Here is a 26525-nt window from a genome sequence, read left to right on the forward strand (position 1 = left end):
TCACCATATACTCCATTGTAGTTTAAACAAGCATAATTGCTCCATTAGGGTTTTTTAAAGGCCTGAATGGAGTCACACATTTATCATCTTAGTGCCTCCATACAGGAGTGTATACAATCTCCTCCATGTCTTTCCTGCTGAATCTATGCGTCGAGACGGACATTCGTATACCAGCCGTCAACCAATAAGGACGTTCAAGGTCAATGATCCGAAGACGAGTTCCCAAAACGACGTATAACAAAAACCACTAAAGAACTAAGAAAGTATGTAAAGTGCGAAAATTGGACGGAATAATGCAAAAGAAAAGCGGTCAATAGTTTTCAGCGATGTTTTAAAGACGCAAGGTATGTTATAGGCAATTATAGGTGTGAAATCAGTATTCAAATCATGTACCATGCCAGAATATCAGTTTTCAATAACAAAGTATGTATCTCCGCTGCGCTTTGATTGCAAAGACTTTGTACTTGTTAATCCATTGCGAAACACATTACATACACTCGGTAATGTATGTATGCTAGGGGTTTAACGTCGTACCTTTTAGTCATATGAGTATCAGGTGTTATTAGGTGTGTATATATCGTGTCTTCTTGCGGCAGTGCGTGTCATAGTGCTGCCGCAACCGAAGTAGTCAGACCTGACACCCAACCCAAGTCACATTATACTGATACTGGGCCAACCAGTCGTGTCGTTGGTGTAACCCCACAAAGATGAGCGCCAAGCGAGGCAGAAGCAAGTATCCTTAAAACCCCATGCACTCACTCAGAGGCAAGTATTTTTAAAATCATTGGTATGACCCGACCCTGGCTTGATCTCAGGGTCTCCCGACTTCGAGGCGGATGCTCTAACCATTAGGACACTCGGTGATGTAGCATCACTATACATTTCTTTTGCAAGAAATGTAACTAAGCTTATCGCGGGTAAATATAGTACACTATACCTCTCGGAAATGCAGTAATTATAAGCATTGTATGTTACTGTTTTTGTGTACGATGTACTGTCAGGGAAGTGCTACAGGAAAATGTAGTCAGTATCGATTAGCGCCACATGTTTACCCGGAATTCGAATATACCTGAAGACAATGTTTGCTTGTTTGCAGCAGGTACATTTATTTATTTATTAATTTGATTGCTTTTTACGTCGTACTCAAGAATAATTACACCACGTATATATAGAGGCAAGACAACATTGCGTGGATATCTTTGCTAAGGGATACATTGCTCTGTGAAATGCATATTCGGTCAGTTTAGCACTTTTAAGAAATACAATTTCTGAAATAATCACAGGATTTAAGAAGTGTTATGTTTACAGCTTTATACTTGAACTAAATCCAACTCGTACATTGGGTGAAGTATTTAAACATAAAGTACAGTGCGCTGAGTGTACATGATTTCTTTATTCTAACGACAGACAAAACTAAATAATTGATTAGAAGGTGAAATTTATACGCACCTTCTTATACCGAGAAGAAAGTGTGATTAGACTGGTGAATATTTAAATGCGCGAAAAGGCAGTATCAGGTTATATACGAATGTCTGATAAAGATTTCAATACATCATGTGTTTCGTCCACTCGCCAACGTTTCATAGTGCTTATTTATAGGATGTTTTTAGAGGGGAATAAACACAATCATGTTCATGATATTGTGTAGGTCATGGTTTAAATTATTGATTGTTCTCAATGACAACAAACAGTTTTGCGGTTGACACACATTCCACTATATATTTCGCTGTCTTTCATGTGACTTTTATAAGGCATGACTTGCGTTTCGTCTTTGTTGATGGGGAGGCCTAGGGAGGTGTTATATGCTAACACCCAATTCTGTCGTACACAACTTACCTTTAACTCACCAAGATGGCCAAGTAATATAAAGTGTTCGCCCTTTAACCCATCTGAACCTAAAGCTGTCGATTCGACAATTTGATCCCTTCTTGGGTTCCCATTCAGCACAAAGTACTGGTTGACCCGGTGTCAGCATATACTATGTTTGAGTTGGGCGTCATGCCTGGTGTCTCCCGCATGGCATTCCAGTGAGGCAGCACTACACATATGTCGGTCCTGCGTCTCGCCTTCTGCAAAGAGATACGTCACATACGGTAATCTTAAAGCTGGTAGTGAAGGTGAAACTGCAGAAAAAATGATCGTTTAAGTGATAAGACCACACGTATAATATTCCGTCTGTGCACTGACCACTTCAAACGATTAAGCTGGGTAAAAACCAATACTTGGAAGCTTAACCTAGAAACCCGCTTTTGGACTTCGCTATAGGAAAACGGTTTCTAGTCCTACCTGTTTTGTCTCCATCCAATCAATACAGGTGTGGGTAGATATCACTAACCTTACATATGCGTAGGCCTACAACAGAGTCGTCACTATGCTACTCCAGCGTGATGGCAATTATCCTACTGATAAATAGTACAAATAATCGCAGAGAAAAATAGTTTTCAGGTATTGTCAGGATTATTGGTCAATAGCTTTATCGTTATTAAGAAAATGTTTCTATTTTCTATTTAGTTGTGAGCTGTTTTTATTTTCTTCTTACGGTTTATCCATTTATCTGTTCTTAAGAGTACAAATAGAGAAGTACCATGTCAGCTCCCTAAAACTTAGATAACTATAACTATATGGATGATCTTCGGCATGCGGCATTCATGCATGTTAGTTGGCTCTCTTGACTTGCTTAAATTCTTGAGCATGCCTCATAACATTCTATTCCAATCTGCTGATTTCAATCCAGGAAGAACTATACGTCCTAATTAATTGGGACAATAACAAATTAGCGATTTTAACTAAATAGCGCTGATCTTGACCTTCCATATAAATTGCAATCTCATCGTCCGTCTTGACGCGTTGTTTGTGATTCGACAAAGATAAGGAGCATTCACTGTAACAGAAGATTTTATATAAAGTGTGTAAACAAAAGCATACACGGAAACAGAAACAAATTAGATAAAGTTGATAAATTCCGCTATCTGTGGAGAATATCTTTACACTGCAAGGAACACCGCTTTGCACCGCGGAAAAAATTACTTTCTATGTTTTTTCAAAACTTTCTTCCGTGCGGTGTAAAGATTTTCTCTGCAATGTAAAAATTTACTCCCCTGTGTAAAGGTTTCTTCGCGTGCAAAGACTTTCTCCGCAATGCAAACGTCTTCTTCGTGATGAAATAGTTTTTTGCCGTACTAAAGAATTTTTCATTTGTATGATGGCGGTCAGGTTATTAAGTGGAGGAAACCGGAGTATCCGGAGTGAACCTCCGAGTTACTGTAACTTATACTGTATACCTTATCCCGTGATTAGTGGATGGAAAGGGAATCCGGTATACATTCGGTGAGAGGTATATTGCAAGAGTGAGCAAATGAGGTCAGCATACGAACAGTGCGAACGGTATGTTACATCTGGTGAGCGCTCTATCGCAACAGTGACTCCACGATATAATGTACCGTGAGCAAGTGAGGTCAGCTGAAAAGTTAACTGGTATGCATCGGTGAATTCTGTATCCCGAGGATGATATATTCCCTGATACCGCAGACCTGAACGAATGAGGCCATTGTGTGGACAGTCTGATAGTCAACGAAATAGGTGAGTCAAAGAACAGGCTTATGTATTTTATTTATTTATTTATTTATTTGATACTTCGCCGTATTCAAGAATGTTTCACGTATACAACGGTGCCAGCTTTAGAGTAGGGGAAACCGGGCAGTGTGGAACGAAACCTGGCAGTTTATGCGGGAAATGAAGAGTCAAAACATAATGAATAAGGAGAAGTATTCCAACCTCAGTTTCCTTACACTAATACGGACGTTCAACATACTAAAGTGCAGAGCTGGTGGTGTCATGTGTCACTTACTTAAGTCAATTTTGGTAGCGAGTACGAGTGATTTTACAGAGAGCTGAAGGCGACAAGTTAAAAGAACAGACTACTCTAAATAGATGGGTAACACTGGTGAGCGGTTTGTCACTGCGGACTGACACAGAGACGGTAACTCTGCTGAGCCCTCTGTTGCTGCAGGCTGAAACAGAGACGGTAACTCTGGTGAGCGCTCTGTCGCTGCGGACTGACACAGTGGTTTTACAAGGTGAACGATTGAGGCTCGTGAGACCTGTAACTCTGGCGAGCGCTCAGTCGCTGCGGGGTGACACAGAGATGGGTAACTCTGGTGAGCACTATGCCGCTGCGGGGTGACACAGTGAGGATAAAAGGTGAACGAATGAGGCTCGTGAGACGAGTAACTCTGGTGAGCGCTCTGTCGCGGAGTGACACAGTCAGATTATAAAATGGACGAATGAGGCTCGTGTGTAGACACTGTCTGTGGTGAGAGCTCTATCTCGAGATGACATGTTTATATATATCTTACTGCATGGAGTCGGTTTACGCAAAGAGACAAGTACTACAAGACTTTATCGGTAAGCCATCTGTCGGATTAATACCATGACACTGTACAGTGAATAGTGGAACTTAATACAGGCATAGGATTAAAATAACCGATAACTCACATCAACGCTCTGTGATGGGTGTCACATTGTGTGTGTGATTTATTTATTTGATTTATGTTTACTCCGTATTCAAGAATATTCCACTTATACGACAGCAGCCAGCATTATGGTGGGAGGAAACTCGGCAGTCCTTGAGGGAAACCTACAACCATCCGCACGTTGCTGACAGACCTCTCAAGAACGGCCTGAGAGGAAGCCGGCATGGGCTGGACTTAAACATCACAGCAACTGCTTTGATAGTGTCGCAAGGTGATAGCAATCGTACACTGGATTACTGAAGTTAATATAGGAACAAATTCCAATCATGAAGACAAATGGGGTGCAAGTTACAATCCCGGCCTTGGAATTTGTAGATTCTCCGACTCTTAATGTTCACGGGTCCTTGGTGACAACACATAATAAGCACTCCGTAGATGCAATTTAGCATTCCTTGAGTGAAACATTTTGATTATTTCGTTCAACAAACATTCAAAAAATTCAAAATGTGGGAAAAGATTCGCCAGAAATGTAGATGGCGCTCTGCTGTTTAATTCTTTGACGTTGGTATGTGCTCCGCTCTTGCATGATGCATGGTGACAAAGGGAAGCTATACAGCAGACACATGGCGAAGGGGATAGGTGTTTGGGCAGGATGACATGACGAATCGGACACAAATACTTCAGGTCATTGTTAGTACCAGTACACACACACATATACTTGTATGTAACCCTACGTTTATCTGCCTATATATACGCCTAGATAAGACTGTTTGCTTTTCTTTATACAGAAGGATTAGAAAAGGTGAGTAAAAGCTATTTAAATGTCACGACAGGATCTGGCAGTAATGGTATTCTTGGCAATATTCCAAAACTCTTCGTTATTCTGACATCAAAAGATCTGTGCTATTGACCTTCGATTTAGGTGTGGTTTTGTTGCCACCAGTTATCCGTGTATAATAAGCCATGTCCACGGCCAAAGGGCGGCCGCAGAGTGATTATACTGTGCAATAATATAGTTCGATGTAATCACCATTTCTGTCCATTAATCGTGGACGCGTTGCCCTTGATTAAATATTAAAGTATACATATATAAAAAGCAAAGGAGTGGTTTTGTTCTACCTACAAAATAAGTTGTCAACACGACAGCCAAAAACAATGTAGTGATCGATATACCCATGGTGTGTGTAATCACACTTCTTCAACCATACCTCAGTGCTGGCTCCATCCACTGCATTAATTGGAAGGTATGCGCTGACGGATATTGTGGCATTCGCCCTCTCCACATCGCGGTTGTGGACCCTTCAGGTGTTTTAAATTGTACATCAGAACAGTTACATGAAACATGTTGAAAACTGGTTTTAATGACAATTGAGCGATTCTTTCGATGGTACAGTAATGGCACTACACGTATAATTACGTATCAAAAATCATACATTGTGCCTTATGCATATATCTGCTTTAACGTTTCAAATACGGTCCGAAAGATCGGTGAGATTGAGAGCAATGCGATAAACTGTATACAATATCTCTGAAACAGTGATATCCCATCAGCGAGTCCTGATTCCTCCTCGAGGTCATTGTGTTCGTAGATGTCTCCATACGGAGGTGCGCTGGCTTCTCTAGATTTTACCTGCTATTCTCTGCCCACAAACTCGGTTTATCATGTTGTCATGTAGGTAAATTATTATCGAATGCTGTATAAAGCATAAACCAATAATCAGGTATGTGGGTGGTGGAAACAGAAGAGCCTGAGGAAAACCATCGAAACTGAATAGGTATCTGGATTTGAAGGTTAAGGGTTATATAAGGGCTCTCTCGGCCAGTAAGGTTCTTTGCATTAATTATAGTGTCTCTGCCAGTTTTTTTTATTTATCATAACTGTCTTGGTATTTTCCAAATTTAATATCTGTTTTCCACTCTTTGATGTGGAAGATTGAACCTATTTGATTAATGTGTCTGTCCAGAATGTGATAAAGACTGGATACTGTTCAGAGAAACATCATGTTATAGATTTTTAAACCATTGTGTATGAACGTCATCCCCAAGATACAGGCATGGCACAACCTCTGACACAACACAATCTCTGATACGAGACCGAACTGTTCTGAGCCGATTCCCATATGGTCTTAAGCATCTGGTGAGAGAGAATCAGTACTTAAGCAATGGTGCCGAGCCTCCTGCTTAACGCACAGTCCCTCAATCTAAAGTTTGTTTTCGGTGTTTTGTTTTGTTTTGTTTTGTTTTTTTTGTGCTGGTTAAGCAATCAAATGTAGCACTGATTTAACAGTTGTTTTCATACAGGAGAAGAATGCAAACTCTGTTTAAATTCAAACTCGTTAGAAAGTTGCCGTTTCGTGTGATGTGGGCTAAATCATGCACGAATCAGGCCAGTATATCGAGACCACTATACTCTGGCTTATGCAAAAATACTGAAAGCATAGACTTAAGCTGGTTAAATGAAAAATACGCATGGCACGTGATTTCGTCACCCAAAACGCTGTCGTTTTCAATACACATTTCATTGACTTTGACAGGTGAAAAACGTGTTTGCATGGTGGCATATGAACGACTCTGCAAAATTACAGGTAAATGCCTCAAAGCAAAAACAAACCAGTTGCCTATACAGACCTAAGCAAACAAAGTGTCAACAGGAAATCATGCACATAATTCGTGTGTAGTAATATAAGTTATTTTTATTTAACGAATGAACAAATGACGTTGTTGTGTGAGTTCTTCGCCAGCACGTGTTAGACAACTCTTATTGGGAATGGAAGCATCTATTGCCAAAGTCTGGCTAACAAACCAGAATGGTCTTTCACATGTAAGCTGGATCCTAGGCTACTTCATACATAGTAGTATCCATTCATCTGATTAGTTTCTATTGCTTACCATTACCTTCCATAAACCTTACAGGTTGTTGTAAGCTAACTTTGATTTAGTCCAACTGCTGAACAAAAACACTACGCATCTAAACAAAATAATCTTCATATATAACTTATTTATCATAAATTCATAAGGCATTTATTTCTTCTTGTTTTAAAACCCCACATTTACTTGACTTCAGACCGTCTGTCCTATCCTATTGACTCACATCAGTTCAGAGATGTGTAACAGGATTTAGAATCAAATTGTCCAACTCAATAGTTATCTCATCGGCGAGACTACTGGGCACCGCCTGCTTGTGAATCCCTCATAACAGTTTATGTGAGTTTAATCGGCTCAGCGCTCATCTCTCAATGAGAATACAGGACTTATTTATTTATTTGATTGGTGTTTTACGCCGTACTCAAGAAAGTTTCACTTATACGACGGCGGCCAGCATTATAGTGGGAAGAAACCGGGCAGAGCCCGGGGGAAACCCACGACCATTCGCAGGTTGCTGCAGACCTTCTCACTTACGGCCGGAGAGGAAGCCAGCATGAGCTGCACTTGAACTTACAGCGTCCACATTGGTGAGAGGCTTCTGGGTCATTACGGAGAATACAGAAAACCACCATTGTGTTTCTGTTTGTACAGATATATCTCTTGTGCATTTGTGATGCATTTTGTACAGAAAAAGTCATACAATAGTTTGCTCACAACGTCAAATTCCTGTAGAGACGGTTCACAGTGGGACGGAGAACTTGGGCGTGTGGTAGCCCAACATGCCTGAAGTTTGGCTTTGGAACACCAGACCGAGCTTTTCCCCAGACGGTGCCACAGTTTCTGGTGACGGTGTCCTTGCGGATAGGCCAATGCTGTTCAGTTTTTGATTCCTCTGCATGTTTTGGACCGTCACTTGATGGACTGTCTCCTTTTCCGACTCCTCTTCGCCCGGCACCCGAGTACAGACGACAAATACACGATAGAGGAGGAGTACTACGACCAACATGTTCTTACAGGTAAAGAATATCGTATTGTACGTAATCAGGTAATATTTTACCATAACATACATACGAACAACAAGAAATGGTCCGTCCTGAAAAAACAACGACACGAAAATACTCCAGACCTCCGTGGTGCAAAACTTACCACAGCAAGCTGTAGGCCTACATTCTGCTGCTCTGGTATTTTCGTTTGTGTTTGAAAGGGTTACTCTGGTCTTCTTTGGGTTTTTAGTGGCAGTTAAGACCATACAGAATTGTAGCAGGCTTACCGTCCACACGGTAAGGATGGCGTAAGAAAGGTAGGTATCCTGCAGCACCTGTTCCTCTTCAAACAAGACGAAGAGTTCCATGATATCGGACGACATACCGATGTAAACGAAGAGGAGTTGAGATAAGGCATCACGACTTATCTCCCCTTTGGGCATTATCCAGCGGCCCAGAATGAGGAAGAGAAGAAGTATCTGCTCGATGACTGTCACCCACAAACTGGGGGACAGTTTTAATGGGATCGTGATCTGAAACAAAATATATAAACAGAACATGTTAGTATATGCATAGATGTTCTGTGGTTCCAATATTTCTTCATGTACATTGCTTGACCTCGTATGTATGCGAAGTTATTAATCAGTTGACTGGTAGATTCATTGATTATCCATTCATTTTTACATTAATTACGCGTCTGTTAATCTTGTGTGTTTCTATATACACCGACTGAATTCCTCTTTATATATGGAAGATGTCAATCCTGTTGGCCGTGATTTATTTCTTAAAAATGCACAATAGCAAGTGGGCCACACAGACTAGTGGTATTAAAGGGTAGGTCCCACGGGTCCACAATGACCCATGCAGGAGCCTCTCACCAATGCGGTCGCTCTGATTTCAAGTCCAGCTTATTCTGGCTTCCTCTGTGGTCGTAAGGGAAGGTGAGCCAGCAAAATAAATGTATCACGCAACGAAAGACTCCTTGCATGCTAGACAAACAAATCTAGTTAAAGAGTGCGAAAAGACAAAATTCAAATGTTATTGTAAAAAAAGGGATATTATGAACTAAGTATTGTGCTTCACAATAACGATGCTCTAACAGGAGTTTACATACCCAAATAGAAGAAAACCTTTTGGAGATGATAAAAGCACGTAAAACGCAGCAGTACACTCTAAAACTGGAACTACTTCGGTAAATCGGTAACAGTTATCACCACCTCAGAAATGCCCTAATAGGACTATTTCGCTTGCAGACCTCCAAAACACGCAAGAAAATACTGGTGCTAGAGGTATATATGTGTTCCCGCTTTCTGTTCCCTACGAAGTTTTCTATGGATTAGAATAATAAAAAAGCTCCTCCCGTACCATTGTTTTGACATGGCACTCACCCCTTGAATGTTGGAGAGGGATTCTGTGACTGCGGTGATATTGTTGTGTCCCACAGAGGTCGCGTACTTGTCCAGCCGATCCAATTCCAGGAACCAGATAGGTGGCACACTCGCACTTAGGAAGATGAAAATGGCGGGACTGAACCTAAGTAAAGAAGACAACAAAATAATCAGAAAACCTGCACACCATACAGTATTGCAATATTATTATGGCACCGTTCAGGGTTTTGGCTCAGTCATCCACTTAGGTTTAGTCTAGCAAAATATTTCGTGTTCTTTGTTCAACAAAACTTTCGGTCGCGAACACTTTCTGTGAACTGTGAATTGGTTCTTCCGCCTTTGCTAAATTACAATAAGGAACTGTTGTTATGCGAAGTAACCTAATTTAACAAAAATTGATTTCACAGCTGTAAGAAAGTTGTCTACACTTTGCTGGGAAAGTTATACTTGTATTTAATGTTATATATAGCTAGGAAAATGTCTAATATTGACGGGCTGCAGCATGGCGTGAATTAAGGCATCACCGTGCTTAAATATGTTCATTTTCGTCATAGGCCTACTACAGTAGTGTATTTGTGGTTTTTAAAATAATGTGTTTCCTACTTTGCGTCTTTCCAACATCACTGAAAACTGTTGACTGCTTTTCTTTGCATGATTCCGTTCTATTTTCGTACTTTGTACACTTTCTTAGTTTTTTGATGCTTTGTATAATACGTGGTTTTGAGGAATTTGTGATTGTTGACCTGGAATGTCTTTACTGGTGTACGAATGCATGTTTCGACGCAAAGCCGTATATAACAGTGCTGTCGTCTTTTAATCCTTTGATACATACAACATTTAGTCATGTGGGAAGCATGGTGCATTTCATAGACAAGTTGAAATTAAAAAAAAGACCGAAAAATTGGTGAACGATGTCATTCAGGAGTAGGCTTTTATATGATGACAGCGATTTCTCCCGTCACCCATCGGTGAATCCTATATGTTAACATTCTTTGGGCAAATACCTTTTCTGTGCCATTCAAAGAGATTGATTGTAATAATTGGGCAGATATGGGTTTATTCTTCTAGCGGTCTGACATTTTTCCATTAGACTATTCATTTTACTTTCCCCCTATATTCAATATAAGTACAGTGCGTATACGTTCAGTCTCTACACACGTTTTCCCCCCAATTTTGACAGTTGGATTAGAAAGATAAAAGACGTCCAAGGATAGCTCGGTGTCCGTTATTGGATTCATAAAAGACGCTTTGTCTGAATGTATACCTATACAGATGCCAGCCAAATCAATGCATACAACGTATACCAGGCGGAAGCTGAATTCGTGTGACCCAAAAGGATTAAATTCCCTCTGATTTCAACCAAAATGATTGCAGGAATATGTGTCAGATCATAGACGAATTCTTACATGGTCTCAACATCTGAAGCGTACCAGCAAACCGTGTATCATCTGACTACCAGTATATCCATGTACATTGTGGCCGTACTCGACACCGGTTGGTGCAGTATATTCAATGTAGTGAGTTGTGAGTTAAATCATACACCTTATAACATTAAGATTTTAATGACACGCTGTAATAACGGACTGGTCAGTTCAGAGTGTATAATCTTACTGAGTACAGGTTTTGCTGATTGGTTTAAGTATCTGGGTGGTATCGATTTACAACAAAAATCTAATGATTCAACAGAGAAGCCGTTAACCAAACATACATTCAAGTTTATTTGAATATTTAATAGCGGTAAGAAAATTTCACAAGTGCAAGAACAAAGACAATTCATGAAGCAAACCGGATTAGAGGAGAACTTTACTATTAAGCAGCTGTAAAGCATTTCAGTCCGCGAACCGAATCTAAGCGTTAACGGCCTTGTATAAATAATACAGCTAGGAGAGAAAATGTTGTGTCCACACATGTTCAAACATCTCTTTCTGCGGCAGTTGTTAGGCTGAGATATCAGAGTTTGTACAGATCTACCTCAGAAATGTTGTGTCTACACATGCTCAAACATCTCTTCCCTTGGCAGTGGTTAGGCTGAGACATCAGAGTTTGTACAGATCTACCTCAGAAATGTTGTGTCTACACATGCTCAAACATCTTCCCTTGGCAGAGGTTAGGCTGAGATATCAGAGTTTGTACAGGTCTACCTCAGAAATGTTGTGTCTACACATGCTCAAACATCTCTTTCTGCGGCAGTGGTTAGGCTGAGATATCAGAGTTTGTACAGATCTACCTCAGAAATGTTGTGTCTACACATGCTAAAACATCTCTTCCCTTGGCAGTGGTTAGGCTGAGATATCAGAGTTTGTGACAGCTTAACCATTTTAATCACTAATTTACAAGCATACTGATCTCTACAATAAATGTGGATATCCGGCTTACATAAATCTGTTATGTAATTTAGGACTGAAGTCATTGTCAGTAGGCGGTGCAAGTTCCATTCCATCCCCAACTGTGCCGACCAGCATAAGACGCTCTCCTCTAAGCCCCATAACCCCCCCCCCCCCCCCATCAAGCCCCATAACGCTCCACCCCTTCCCCTTTATTTCCCCAGGAATCCTATTTTATCATCTAGCTGTCACCTTTGCCGAATGACATTTAATAAAAGCCACGCACCAGTCGGTTTAATTTCATGGGAACAGAAACAACTGTTAATCGAGGTTATTAAAAGCACAACTCCAGTGTTACCTCGGGGAGAATTATGGCATTTAGTAGGGGATGTTAAGGTTACATGTCTAAATATTATCAGGTATCTCATAATTAGAAACCGGCCTCGACAGCATAGGTAGTAGAACGTCCGCTTCGGGAGGCGCTAGATCCAGGGTCAATCACGCCTAACCCGTATCAGTATAATGGCTCGGTTGGGGTGACTTACTTGCCTTCTCTAAGTCGTCTTAGTGAAGCAGCACTAGATAAAAGATCGGTGAAAACCTGTCCCGCAACAAGGAGGCATACTACATTCACTCTAAGGACTCCTTCCTCGTCATATGACTGAAAAATTGTTTAGCACGACGTTAAAGCCCAACACTCACTCATCAAAATTAGTAATGGCCCTAAAAAGAAGAATTCTCATGGTTTCAAAGCACTTTTTGAAATTATAGTTAAAAATGACTAGATATATTCATCACATTAATTATGCCAAAAGATACATGTTCATCCTATCCGCAAATGCTTAACTGTGCCATAAACTTTGCACAACCTACGCGGTCGCATTTATATGACTTGGGAATCCGGAGTACCCCGTGTAAACCACCAGCCTCCGCCAGGTACCTGATAAACCTTTTGACGTAAAGCTCCGAATTATATCGCCAGTTCTGTTTTGGAGCCTGTGATTTCAGTATTAAGGTTTCAGTCGTTTGCGCCACCCCCACCTACAACCGATCTCTTCACAATTAAGACCACCGTTATTACATTTCAGTAGTGTAATATTTCGTAGAAAATCAATGAAGAATCTCTCAAGAAGCGTCTAGTATATGCTGTAGCTGGATGTATTGTACCAGCATCTGAAAGATCAGCTTCTCCTATCGACCAATGAAATATTACAACAAGGACTATTTTTTCTATCGGTATTACAGTCACCAAATCATGTTGAAGAGATACATGATTAATTAAAAATAATGATTCCCTTAATGTCCTCTAGATACACGCCCCGAGTGTCTATTAACATACGCTATTAAAAGACGGAAATTGTCTTTAGTACACAATCTATCACTACTGTCCATTGTTAAAACATTGATAATGCATGATGCACCATTAAATGAAAATAATGTGTAAATATTAACTGTAATTATAATCCTCCAAATCTACAAGATGATCTAATTCTATGTAAACAGGTGAATTCTTAATCTGTATGTGTTGTGATAACTATACAGAAAACGTATGTGATCTTGGCATGTGTGCGATGATGGTATATACATGTATATGATCTTGGTAACTGTGCGGTGATGTTATGGAGTACTCACCACTTCCATTCTTGTCCTTTCCGTTTACAGCACGTAATCAACGTCTCAATGATGAGGGCCACGTGGGACAGCGTGAGAAGCCAGAGCTTGGAATTACCCAACACGTCAGTACATCTCCAGATGGCCACAAAGCTGTGCACGAAAAACAGCAGACGAGCCAAAAATGCTTGGAAAATGGCAAATAACTGCGTCTTCTTTGCCATTTTTCTTCCAGAATGCTAAGAATGAAATTTGACTCAGTCGTCTCTACCAGGGAATCGGGATTCCAAGGCTGCCCAGTGTTCCTGTTGTGCAAAAAGCTTTGACTCAAGCAATGCTGTTGTTAAAGTTTAAGGAATCCTAGTAGAAGTTCCCAACGCAAGCATCGAGCCCCGTGAGCACCGTGTGTGTACCTGTTACTCCGCAGAATGACAAAACCAGTAGTGATTAACCGTGCCCGTTAAGCTGGAGAGAGAGGAGAGGAGCGGGGTGGGGGTGGTAGCACAAAAACTGGGAGTAAAATGTTCTTCCAAACCCACCCCCTCTATCTGACCGGTCATGCGTGTTGCCTCCTGGATATATTGGGTCTCCTTTGCCAAGCCATTCTGGTCAGTCCTGGTATTATTTTTCTTACCCAGAACCAGGCTTATAGAAGCAGTTTTTGTTCTCTTGATAATGCATTGTGGCGTTGTCACCATTACTTTCCCCCATGCGGAGATTTTATCTGTGGCCAGGGCAGAGATGTGTGGACACGGCCACAATCAAACAAAGATTACGCCGCTTCTCGCTTGAGTAATTTTGACAAAAATATTTACTTGCCAGGACATATTAGTCAAACTTCTTCAAAGCTTTCATAATCTGTTTACAAAAAGTCATTCATTGAGTCTTCTTCAAGGCTGTCCCCTCTGACGTATCTTCTGCCCAAGGCTTCTGGCTTGATAAAACACGGCATTTTTCCCTGCATCAATTTCAGCCACCTCAAAAGCGGGCTTCATAATTTTTGCTCGAATATAATTATCGATCTTATGAAAACAGACGTAGATGCTCCATTCTTCACCTTTCCTGCCTATGTGCTCTTATCATGTACAACTTGTCCAGTGTAAGTTCCAAACGCCTCTGTTGAGCGAAAGCAATCGCTGGAAAGACGGAAAGCCGCGTCCTTCACAGAGAAATAGTCAATATTAAATACGTTGAATGATATTTGACGAAAGCCAACTGGACCAGCGTTAGCAAATCTTACTTATTACCTGTTAGTTTTATATTTGAAAAGCCTTCGTTCAAAGTAAAGTGTAATAAAACCGTGTTGAACAAAGGCTACTGTACCAGACACACATTCTTAATCGGATAAGCTTGAGCGAATTATATTGAGATAGTCACGATTCTATCGCCTTGAAGTGAAATTCTCTCATCCTTACACATACAGCATATATGTGGCACAGGTAGAATTTGCACTCAGTCACACCAGTAAAAAAAGGATAACAGGTCAACTGAATTTGATTGTATGAAGACAGTCATGAATGGAGGAAACCGAGCAAAGCTCAGTGGGAACCACCGAATATGTACCTAGCAATTTACCCATTTGAAACTGGAATTGGGCTCGAAAGCCTTTAGTGTTGAATTTTAAGGTTACCTAATGCTATCCTGTAAAACATAAAAACCGTTCGGCCAACTACGGTCAGTACACATTCAGGCCTAACAGCATTTTTGCTGACACACTGTTGGCAACACTAGTTAACAAATGAATGAAGCAATGGACAGATGAATTAAATCAGCCAACTAAGAAAGAGTACATACATGTAGTTAATTGACGTTTCACCTAGCCCTGAAGAAACTTCCTACGTTCTTTACGAAAGGCATTTACAGTCATTACAGATGTACTACACAAACAATTTTCCCTCTCAAGCTAGAGTGGGGATACACGCTCATACGTATTATTTGTTGTTTATTTGTTGTCGCTGTTATTTAAGTCTGTCATCTACAGGACAATAAGTGATAGAAGTTAAACATCTTAAAAACACAAATACGTTGTGGACATAATAACAAACTTAGGCTAAAATATACTTTTATATTTAAAGGGAGCTAGGAGATAGCGGAACTTTTCATGCAATATGAATTCCACCTGATACACATACGCCATATATTTATATAATGTGGAATTGTTAGCTAAAATAAAGCAAATAATGTACAAAAGTATTCAGTTTACGCTAAAAATGTTGATTTGTATAAATGTAAGGTCTATTTTAGGTATGGTTGGTGTCTACCTTGTTCGTCCTGAACAATCAAATTAATACTCTGACATAGGTAAAAATGTCAATTGACTGTTCACAGTCATGTACGCTTTAGCGCACATCAGATATCACAATGTCTTGGCTTCTTCGATGGGGCACAAGCAATCGATGAATGGAAATTCATATTTCTATTTACCAGCACCATACAAACTATATGGACATGGAAACTCACTCGATGCAAAGAATGAACACTTTATATATACGCGACTTTCACTTGGCAGCAGGTGTTACGCTGCAGTACGCCAAGTAATGTGTATACGATGCGGCAGCAGAACACATATCATTGTCAACACTTTGCTGTCCACATGCATAAAGTTTTATAACCTCACCGGTGCCTGAAAAAATTAAAGACCGGCATGGGGCGGTATGCTGTATATGCATTTATCTACATATATATAGGTTTTATTCCTTGGTCCCAAAGCTACCAACCACACCTGTGATGCACATACGCGGTTTTGCATTTAAATTATCTACTAGGTGTAGAACATCAGTAAAGGCTCTTGTGACAATGTGCATCTTCCCTAGGTCAGTCTAGTTTTCATCTCCATCTTCTGGTGTACGACATCGTTCCGTAGCTGGAGTACAATCTTCCATAGTCTCGTTCACACACGTGGGACCAAAATGATCTTCATTTTCAGGATCGCTTTCTGGTTTCTGGTCGCATTCTGGAATGGAATCCGACTGACGAAGCACATGGTTTTCAGTCTGTAAGACGACTTCTTTCGCGTTGACAACATTTGCGAGTTCCCCCTGGCTTCCTACAGCAGATTGCTCTGAGTTCGCGCGCTCTTTTTCAAACATGACATAGTCACTAGATTCCCTGGACTCTGCAGAGAGGCGGCAGGGAGTGCTTTCCTTTTTGGGGGCCAAACTTGCTGACGGAGAACTCTGTTTTCTCTCCAGGTCCATGGTATCCATATCGTCTTTACGTGATATAGACATGCTTTTGTTACACCCACTAAAACCTTTTAGGGAAGAGATGGAAATTTCATCGTCACTTTTATGCTTCCTCTTTCGAATGTCATTGATGATGACAAGAAACCGATAAAACAGGAGCAAAACCATCAGTAGATTTTTACTAGTGAAGAAGAGGATGTTATAACTGTGCACATTGAGGGCAAACAATACATACAGTCTAATTGCCAGGAATGGACCGTCCATTATGAAAAGCGAAGTAAGCAAACTCAGTATTTCTATATATGGTACTCTACAGCAGACAATCGTTGATTCGGGTTTACCGGTCTCGTGGCCAGCCGTGGATATGTCGGCATCTGCCGTTGCGGCAACTGGTCTGGCCTTCTTTGGGTTCCTGCTGGCCGTGAGAACCAAGGTAAACTGGAAAAGACTGAATCCCCATACGCCCAGGATACAGTAGCGTAAAGCCTCATTCCGATACACACGCTCCTCTTCAAACAGTTGAAATAATTCCATGATGTCAGAGGCGATGGCAATGTACACAAAGAGCAGCTGAGAGAGTTCGTCTCTACTTATCTCCCCTTTTGGCATCAACCAGCGACCAATGATAAGAAAGAGAAGCAGCATTTGTTCTATAACCTCAACCCACATATCCTGGGTCAACTTGATCGGAGAATCAAACTGTAAAACAACAGCAAAGAACATGTATTAAGACAATCATATTTTTACCAGAATAGTAATAAACGGGTTCAAAACCGATATCTGTCAACAAGACACGTACTATAGCATCGATAGCGAGTGCAGTGTTTATACTGTAAATTCAAAGACACCTAACAGAAGGACAATGACGGTGGCCATTATGAAAGAAAAAAAAAGAAAAAAAAAACAAAAAAAAAACAAGAAAATCGCAAACACGTTTGGGAGAGAATAAAATGATGTGATTCTTCGTTTGTACTAAACTTCTGACCATAAGACGAAGTTGTGCCTTACCCAGTCCTCCACGACCTCGATAGGGGACATTGGTGCCCCGGCGGTCTTCTCCTGGCTGACATTGAGAGCGATCTGAGTGGAGTTGAAGTTCTGTCCCTGGCTGAAGTTACGGCTGACTTTATCAAGCTCCAGCAAGCAGATGGCTGGGACTGTGGCCAGCAGGTACCACACAGCACTGGGACAGATCCTGAAACAAAGGCGGTAATATGTACACAGTTATAGAGGAATGTGTGAGCAAAGGGTCATCCCATCCATCTAGTACAGTGGAAGATATGGAGCCGGGTATGATAGAGGGGATATGGTAGTACGAGAGGGAGGATATAATACCCAGTATATGAGGGAGGATATGATACCCAGTATGTGAGGGAGGATATGATACCCAGTATGAGATAGAGATGGTATGGTACTCAGTATATGAGAGGGAGGATATGATACCCAGTATGTGAGGGCGGATATGATACCCAGTATGTGATAAAGAATGTATGGTACTCAGTATATGAGAGGGAGGATATGATACCCTGTATGTGAGGGAGGATATGATACCCAGTATGTGAGGGCGGATATGATACCCAGTATGAGATAGAGATGGTATGGTACTCAGTATATGAGAGGGAGGATATCATACCCAGTAAGTGAGGGAGGATATGATACCCAGTATGTGATAAAGAATGTATGGTACTCAGTATATGAGAGGGAGGATATAATACCCAGTATGTGAGGGCGGATGTGATACCCAGTATGTGGGGGAGGATATGATACCCAGTATGAGATAGAGATGGTATGGTACTCAGTATATGAGAGGGAGGATATAATACCCAGTATGTGAGGGCGGATGTGATACCCAGTATGTGGGGGAGGATATGATACCCAGTATGAGATAGAGATGGTATGGTACTCAGTATATGAGAGGGAGGATATGATACCCAGTATGAGATAGAGATTGTATGGTACTCAGTATATGAGAGGGAGGATATGATACCCAGTATGTGAGGTCGGATATGATACCAAGTATGTGGGGGAGGATATGATACCCAGTATGTGGGGGAGGATATGATACCCAGTGCGAGATAGAGATGGTATGGTACTCAGTATATGAGAGGGAGGATATGATACCCAGTATGAGATAGAGATGGTATGGTAGTATATGAGAGGGAGGATATGATACCCAGTATGAGATAGAGATGGTATGATACTCAGTATATGAGAGGGAGGATATGATACCCAGTATGTAAGGGCGGATATGATACCCAGTATGAGATAGAGATGGTATGGTAGTATATGAGAGGGAGGATATGATACCCAGTATGAGATAGAGATGGTATGGTACTCAGTATATGAGAGGGAGGATATGATACCCAGTATGTGATAAAGAATGTATGGTACTCAGTATATGAGAGAGAGGATAGAATACACATTACGATAGAGAAGATATGGTAACTTGTATACCAGAGGGAGGATACGGCCCCCAGTGAGACAGCTCATACTACAGCTCAAACTTACACACTCGTCGGATATAGCTTAAAAAGCTGACAAGTTGAAGTAGTTCATTATATTTTATTTAATTATGTGATTGGTGTTTCATGCCCCACTCAAAGGCACTTACACATCAGGAGCCAGTATTATGGTAAGAGGAAACCCAGCAGAGCCTAGGCGAAACTCACGACCATCCACAGGTTGCTGGAAAACCGCCCAATATATGGCCGGAGAGGAAGTCATCATGAGGTGGACTTCAACTCACATCGATCACATTGGTGAGATGCCTCCGATTCATTGCACAGCGCTTGAATGTTAACCACCAGGCCATGGAGACCCCTTTTCATGGAGTAACATTTTCAAGAAATAGTCATTCCATTCAGAGCAATCCAATATAGGCCGCCCGAATAAAAAGCACTGGAGTTGTCAACAGCGTCATCCGTCATTTTGTTTTTTTTCATCCATCTCACGCATGTACCAACACGGAGGGGAGCACATATTCACAGCAACAGACATTTTATGAGAGCTTTTTGCTCTCATGTGAAACGTACATGTGCATTCCAAGTTTCCCCTTGTTTGCCGCGGACAACAAACGGTCATCGGCCCACGTGGAGTGATTAATTTGTTTTCAACCAAAATGGCGTGCAAGTCTGTACGCCACGAGTGGGAATGGATGGTGGAAATTCCATACATATCGGTTTCATCCATCCATATAAGCTGACCGCCTTTGTATTCATCAGTGGAAGATTGCTGAGCATGACTTCAAACAATAAATAAATAAGTAAATAAATGCAGACGGCCATCCGTCGGGTAATGTCTTTTTTGCCGTTCATTTTGTCCCAATTTTATATCTTTGTGTCTTTACTCAAGTCGACTGTTCCTTGTATACGGACACACTTCATTTGACATACCCGGGGCGTAAGATTATAGCTCCTCCAGATATCAGAATTGCAAAAGTTGATCACTTTGTTCTTGCTTGTGTGTGATATTCGTATGATTTGGTGTGCAGCCATATATTATACATGGAATTTTTTTATCCAGGCATGGTTACTGTTTCTGTATTATTTCTGGTAGGATTCCCTTTCCTTTATATTTCGCTTTGATGTCAAGGGATGTCATAAGACCACAAAATAGGGAACGAAATAAGCAATTTCTAGAACAATGTCTGTATTTTCGAAATAAGGGCTCTTTAAAACACTCACAAAGTGCGAACAGTTTACCGAACATTTTGCGATTTAGTTAACGTATAAGCCGTCTTTTGTAGCTTGGACCTGAGACGTCGATGGCAGCAAAGAAGGTTAGGAAAGGGAGTAACACAGGTGTTCTCCAGTCTAAAACACTCCACAGGAAATCTATACACAGTACAGGGATGTTCCACCGATAACAGACAGAAGCGGCCCCGGAGGCGCCTACAGACAAGTTATCTTTTCTTCAAATCAAAACGATAAAGTTAACGCCCAGTTTAAAGAAGACCTCTAATACATGTTATCGGATAACAGTTGTGTTTGAATATGAAAAATTTTCGACCTGTAAGCATTAGGGTGTCCGCTATCTGGTGTTATATCACAGATGTCGGATACAAGCTTCCAGACGAAGGTGACGCTATATCAGAACCTAGATTGTAGACCCTGCGTGCTACCATCACACTGTGAATTCTTAAATTAAAGACAACCTAGATAGTGTTCAATTTATGATTTATTCCTTCAAAAAGTAATGGCCAGCCTAGAAACCGGGAGGTTAGGGCAGTTTACAGAATTACCAGATGTGTTTAAAGCAGGAAACCACCTGTCAACACTGCGGCTGATTTTGATCAATCTTGTGACTAGGTCACCTCCATCGTTTAACAGTCGTTTTATTTGGCTCTCTCGTACAGATGATGGATTTCTGTTTAGTTACATAACACTGCTTAGTTTAATAACACATTAATCAGGACATGAAGCTTAGAATTCATGGATCATGCGACCTTTTTGCCGACCAGGAAGTCTCCACGATTTGGTTCACGGGAGTGTCTACTACTAGGGAGAATGTTATAATGAAACCTTTTCTTCCAGGACGAGTGGTCATGGCGCCATGATTGGTCTGGTTCCGCTAGGCTATCTGTACGTCGAGAATTAAGTTAGGACCTATGACAGGAAATTACTATGAACACATTTGCAGATATTACAATTTACAATCTATTAATAATATATACTCATACCCAAAGGACGTTTAATATAATGGTTAATTCATACAGGGTATGAATTCTTGTATAAACAAACAAACAAACATACGTGGTTAGAAGGTTGTGGTCAGAAATTACTTGCTGTTTCCTGCCTCCCGGAACGCCTGCCACTTAACAATTACACGTTTATGCTCCAAACTAATCTGCATGTTCAATGGTTTTGATGAAGAAAAGAGTGACATTTTTTTCATTACAGTAGATCTTAGACACGATAGGATATTTTATACAATCTTGTGCAAAACTTCAAAAGAGAAGAGAAAAACTATGTGTCACAACCCTATGGGGTGACCTTGATAACAGTGTATATACAGACAAAGTGTCAGTCTGGCTGACATTACAGGTCGCTATAGGGCTAATAGCCCTTGCCAGTTTGTGCAACGTGGACCCAATTGCACTCCCAGAAGACATGTGTGTTACAGAGTCATATCAAAGTCCCCGACAGACACCCGTTTAAGTGTGGAAGTTGATGATAGAAAAAAAGGTCATTTCCTTCCGTTTTTTCGGGCACTGATTTATCAACGTCATCTGGATGGCATTAAGAATTGCCTAATGAAGTATTCCGTTATTATTTTTTCCACAATTTTTTAACCTTCTCATGGAGACTTTGAGCGTACATTCCAGCTGACCTCTGTGCAGGAATTCACTTACACAGATGAAATTCAAAACTCTACCGTCGTCGGCCTTAGTAACGATAAATTCGGCGAAGTCAGACTGGGATCAGCGGCACAGAGGCTCGAGAAGTCCCCCACATGGCTGCAGTGGTAAACGCGACTGACACTGGTGAATATATGCATTTAATGACCTTTCAGGATGAAATGTTAACTACATGGAAGAGGAGAATAGCTGAACTAAAGAGAAAACCCAGACAAACGTTACCGAAAACTCCTTTAGGATCTTGATCCATAATATCAAAGAATAAATAAAGAGTCCTAAGACATTTTCCTCGATTTGACCGTCAAGTTTCTGTTTCTATATATATAAGCGTCATGTCCGACATTCGTATACCATTCGTAGTCCGTAAAGGGCGATCCAACTCGGTAATCGCACGGTCCATTTCCAAAACAACGTTTAACACTAGCTCTCAAAGACAAAGGTGTGTAAGAAATTATACAAATAGGAAATAAAGCCGGTAACACACAAGAGAGAAGCGGTCATCAGTTTTCAATGATGCCGGGCAGACAGTTGATATTCCAGGCATGAATTATATATCAAAGTTCAAATTCGTAGTCCATGAATGAGTTCCAGGTCAAATAAGTAAACAAGGTATCTCAGTCGCGCTTTGATTGCAACTTTTCATAAAGGCATCATGCATGAGTGCCTTTACGGCCCCCAGCCCCAGGTTAAGCGGTATTAGATACAGTTCGAAAATGACGAATGTTACACACCTTAACCGAACAGATTGTGATTCACAAGTAACGGACGATTACGGCTTTCCCGTTAATATGTAAGGATCTCATACTACAAGAGGCGTCATCTATGATGTTACACCTGACATGCTGGTCGGTATAAAAGCTGTCTACAAATTGACGGTTACACTCGGCAACCAGAGCAATCTATGTTGTGAAATACCATGTACGTGATAGATCTGTACATAAGGATAACAGCGCCGTCTATGTGGTTGATCACAATGCAGATCGCCAGAGGTTCTGAACGCTCTGTCCATACCTGCCAACGAGAGTGTTATACTCATTGTAAAATTTGAGAAACTTAGAATGAAGGTGTTTGATGGAGTGTCCTTGACAAACTAGTTTTTGAACTAACAACTTGTGACACAGATTAAAGTCATCACAATTTACACAAGATCTGACAAATGCTACGAGGCGAGATATGTAGACGCCATATGCAGGACCCTTTGATATATTGCTATCCAAATAAGGATAAGTTACAATATCAAAATTGAAATTATCCCTTTTGTCGTAAAGGCGGCGTGAAAGGAGACCTTGTTCGTCTTTCTACAGATATAGATCCAAATAAGATGTACCATCAGGACTATATGTTGTCTCCTTTAAATCCAATGAAGGTGGATAGATTTCCTTCACCGCTTCAGCAATATGGGGGTTATTTAACACCAGTAGATCATCAATATACCGCTTGGTATATGAAAAGGATCGAGCTTTAAAGATATTACATTTAAGTAATTTCTGCATATAGTCGTATTCATGTGAAAACAGGTATAGGTCTGCCCAAAGAGGCGCACAATTGGTACCCATTGGAATACCTATGCACTGTTTGTAAATTGTATCCTCGAATTTCACATAGATGTTATTAATGAAAAACTTAAGAAATTCAATAAATAATGTAACATCCCATAAGTGGTAACCTTTATAAATAGTATAGCGTAGTGTACTTATCCTTTTCGTTCATTATTTTTGCCATATGCAAACTCAACATACGATGTATAGTTATTAATTATTGTTAATATCGTTTTAAAGTTACCGTTAGATTTCGGCCTCAGTCTTCTTGTTCTAATGATACCCTTTAAAATACGACGTGCGAAGTGAACTTCAAATATTTCGATACTATTTACTTTCTAATTTTTGTCTTACTGATTTATATTAAACGCCATTTTAAAATCTGGTTTTCCTCTATATCTTAGATTTTATTTGAGTTTTCGGAATTTTCGGAATTGCGTCCAGTTATTTGCATTCTGTGCAGTACGGCGTATTCTTTATGTTCTATATAAGCTGACATGTCCGCTATTCTGAACCACGCATGATTTTATCCTCCTCAACTTCCAGGCTGATTCAGTATACTTATATAGGCAATGTACATATGTACATTTTGTTACTTTTCCCAGGCGGTCAGTGAATTTACCCCTAGTTTATCGAATTAAGTTGTAATATTGTCGTGCCAGACATGAGATAATTTAGCTACATAAATTTTTATGTATATTTTGTATAAAAGAACATATTGGTTAGAACTTGGACGTCAGCTATATGACTTTAACTACTGGACGGCAACTATACATAATCAATGAGCGAATGTCCCACTGGCCGATATACAAACCCTATACAAAGAGTTGTCCTGACTGATCTGTCAGGTAAGGTCGTTCTTTTTAAATTTACTGTATATAAAGAGGGGCGTGTTGTCATTAACGAGACTTACGACCAGCTTAAAGGAGCCAGGTATTGACTTAGTCGCTGGTGATCCAGACTGAAGCGGGTTTACACTGGTCAATGTACACATAAACTATAGCCCCTAGTAACAATATACACACATAGGTCTACTTGAAATTTTAATTTTCACGCCATTTCTCGTGTAATAAAAAACTATTCCGCTATCAAACAATACCAAATTACTCTTGCTATGATGTTGGTGGGCATGCAAGGACGTTAAATAAGATAAATAAACAATTTTTTTTCATAAACAATATTCGAATTAACCGTGATATACATAAAAGTGTGACTCACCATCTCCATTCTTGGCCATTTCGTCTAACCACAGTATAGGCTGTCTCTATCAGCAGGCCAACATTGGCCACGGCCAGAAGCCACCAGAAGGAATCTCCCAAGACATTTGCCGTATGACCAACGGCCACTAGACTATGGCCCAAGAACAACACTCGTGCCAAGAGAGCTTGGCCAATTCGTAATGTCACGAAACGCATCGGCTTATACGAGTCAAACGTACTATTAACAAAGACTTCGATTTGGACAGAAGCAGAAATCTCCACGAAGACAACAATTAAGCACTATGTCAGGGGAATCATGGTGGAGAGAAGCTGCCAAACCGATGAAATCTGCTGCTGAAGAATCCCAAACAAAATGTAAAGTCTGCTATCAGGGCTTGGTACTGGGAAAGCTGTGTTACTCTGGCTGTGGACAAGAAATCTGTTAGCAGAGTTTATTCACAGACTCACTGTGTTCATCAGGTGACTAAGTCAGTCTTACACCAGCTCACCCATACCGTCTCCCTCCCTCTTCAGTATCACAGAGGTATCAAAGATATCACGGGAACTATCTGTCAAAATTCGGCCTGCCCTTGGTCCCGGTGCACGGGTGTTTATCTCATCGTGAGAACAGCCACTAGCCCATTCTAATAGGCCCTAGTTTAGCCGACGTGCTGTCGCTGTGTCAAAGAACACAGACTTATGACGACATCGTGAACTAAAAGTCAGCTTCTTAGTAAGACGGAAACTCGAGGAGCTGTGCATGGGACAGCGGTACATGGGAGGGAGGGGAGGGATTGAGCGGAGTCTGGAGGCCCTGAACCGTTAAGAGTAGGGGAATTAAGATCTACGAGCAAGCAGGAAGACTGCTAGCAGCCCGCCATCGGTTAGCCAGGTTCAGGTTCGTTATGGCCAGCTGGTCTAATCGAAACATCCTGTACCACCAGGGTAAAAAATGCATGGCTTTAAGTTAAAATATAAAGCATCATATAGTTGGAAATGTAAGTCCAGAAGTGACTCAATTATATGTGTTGTAAGATTTACAATATCAACCTCATTTGGTGCTGCTGTGGGTAGTGAAAATGGGTTTGTTGTTTACCAAAATGGTCACCATAAAGCCGAACGCCGTCGTCTATGAATGAAATATTCTTGAGTACGCTGTAAAACTCCAGTCAAATAAACAAATAAATATAGAAAGTAGCATCCTATTTCTTGGAAATGACAGTACAAAAGAGATTATATTTCATATGGAGTGGACGTAATTCTTTAATTATCTGTTCATTATATATTTTGCACAGCTATTTTTAAGCAATTTATTTACTCTATGGGGATTGGGAGTACGAAAATTGGCTGTGAGAAGATAATATCAATACACCTTCATTGTTCAGGTCTGTTTTAGTCCTAAATGTTTACGGATTTGAACGGAAAGACAAACAGCATTGAACCTTGAGAATGTGTCTTCGTATGGTATCCAGTTTACTTTATACCGGGTAAGGAAATAGCAGCACTCACAATCAAATCAATCGCAAACCTTTTTTCTGCAGAGCCTGGCAAGTCTATCAAGATTTGTATCGAGCAATAAATCCTAAATATATCAACAATACTCA

The 26525-nt window shown here is 40.7% G+C and overlaps 2 protein-coding genes across 2 annotated transcripts; both read right to left on the minus strand.

Annotated features, from left to right (window-relative positions):
• Nucleotides 1-7192: 7192 nt before the first annotated feature.
• Nucleotides 7193-13867, minus strand: LOC135471384 (transmembrane protein 26-like). Its single transcript, XM_064750637.1, has 3 exons — nt 13693-13867; nt 9709-9887; nt 7193-8853 (listed from the first exon to the last, which is right to left on the minus strand). The coding sequence occupies exons 1-3, from the start codon at nt 13865-13867 to the stop codon at nt 8077-8079; spliced, it is 1131 nt and encodes a 376-aa protein (XP_064606707.1). The 3' UTR covers nt 7193-8076.
• A 2595-nt stretch (nt 13868-16462) lies between these two features.
• LOC135471467 (transmembrane protein 26-like) lies at nt 16463-25137 on the minus strand. The gene is made up of 3 exons (XM_064750753.1): nt 24941-25137; nt 17837-18023; nt 16463-17527 (listed from the first exon to the last, which is right to left on the minus strand). Exons 1-3 carry the CDS (start codon nt 25135-25137, stop codon nt 16463-16465), a joined length of 1449 nt encoding a protein of 482 aa, XP_064606823.1.
• Between the last annotated feature and the right edge of the window lie 1388 nt (nt 25138-26525).

Source organism: Liolophura sinensis, chromosome 1 (assembly GCF_032854445.1).
Source record: "Liolophura sinensis isolate JHLJ2023 chromosome 1, CUHK_Ljap_v2, whole genome shotgun sequence".
Lineage (NCBI taxonomy): Eukaryota > Metazoa > Mollusca > Polyplacophora > Chitonida > Chitonidae > Liolophura > Liolophura sinensis.

Coding starts and splice junctions, on each gene's coding strand:
- LOC135471384 (XM_064750637.1), bottom strand. CDS start 13,867: ATGGCAAAGAAGACGCAGTTATTTGCCATTTTCCAAGCATTTTTGGCT. Junction 9,888..13,692: donor TGAGACGTTGATTACGTGCT/GTAAACGGAAAG, acceptor TATGGTGTGCAG/GTTTTCTGATTATTTTGTTG. Junction 8,854..9,708: donor CCCTCTCCAACATTCAAGGG/GTGAGTGCCATG, acceptor ATTTTGTTTCAG/ATCACGATCCCATTAAAACT.
- LOC135471467 (XM_064750753.1), bottom strand. CDS start 25,137: ATGCGTTTCGTGACATTACGAATTGGCCAAGCTCTCTTGGCACGAGTG. Junction 18,024..24,940: donor AATGGCCAAGAATGGAGATG/GTGAGTCACACT, acceptor CCTTTGTTTCAG/GATCTGTCCCAGTGCTGTGT. Junction 17,528..17,836: donor TCGAGGTCGTGGAGGACTGG/GTAAGGCACAAC, acceptor GTTGTTTTACAG/TTTGATTCTCCGATCAAGTT.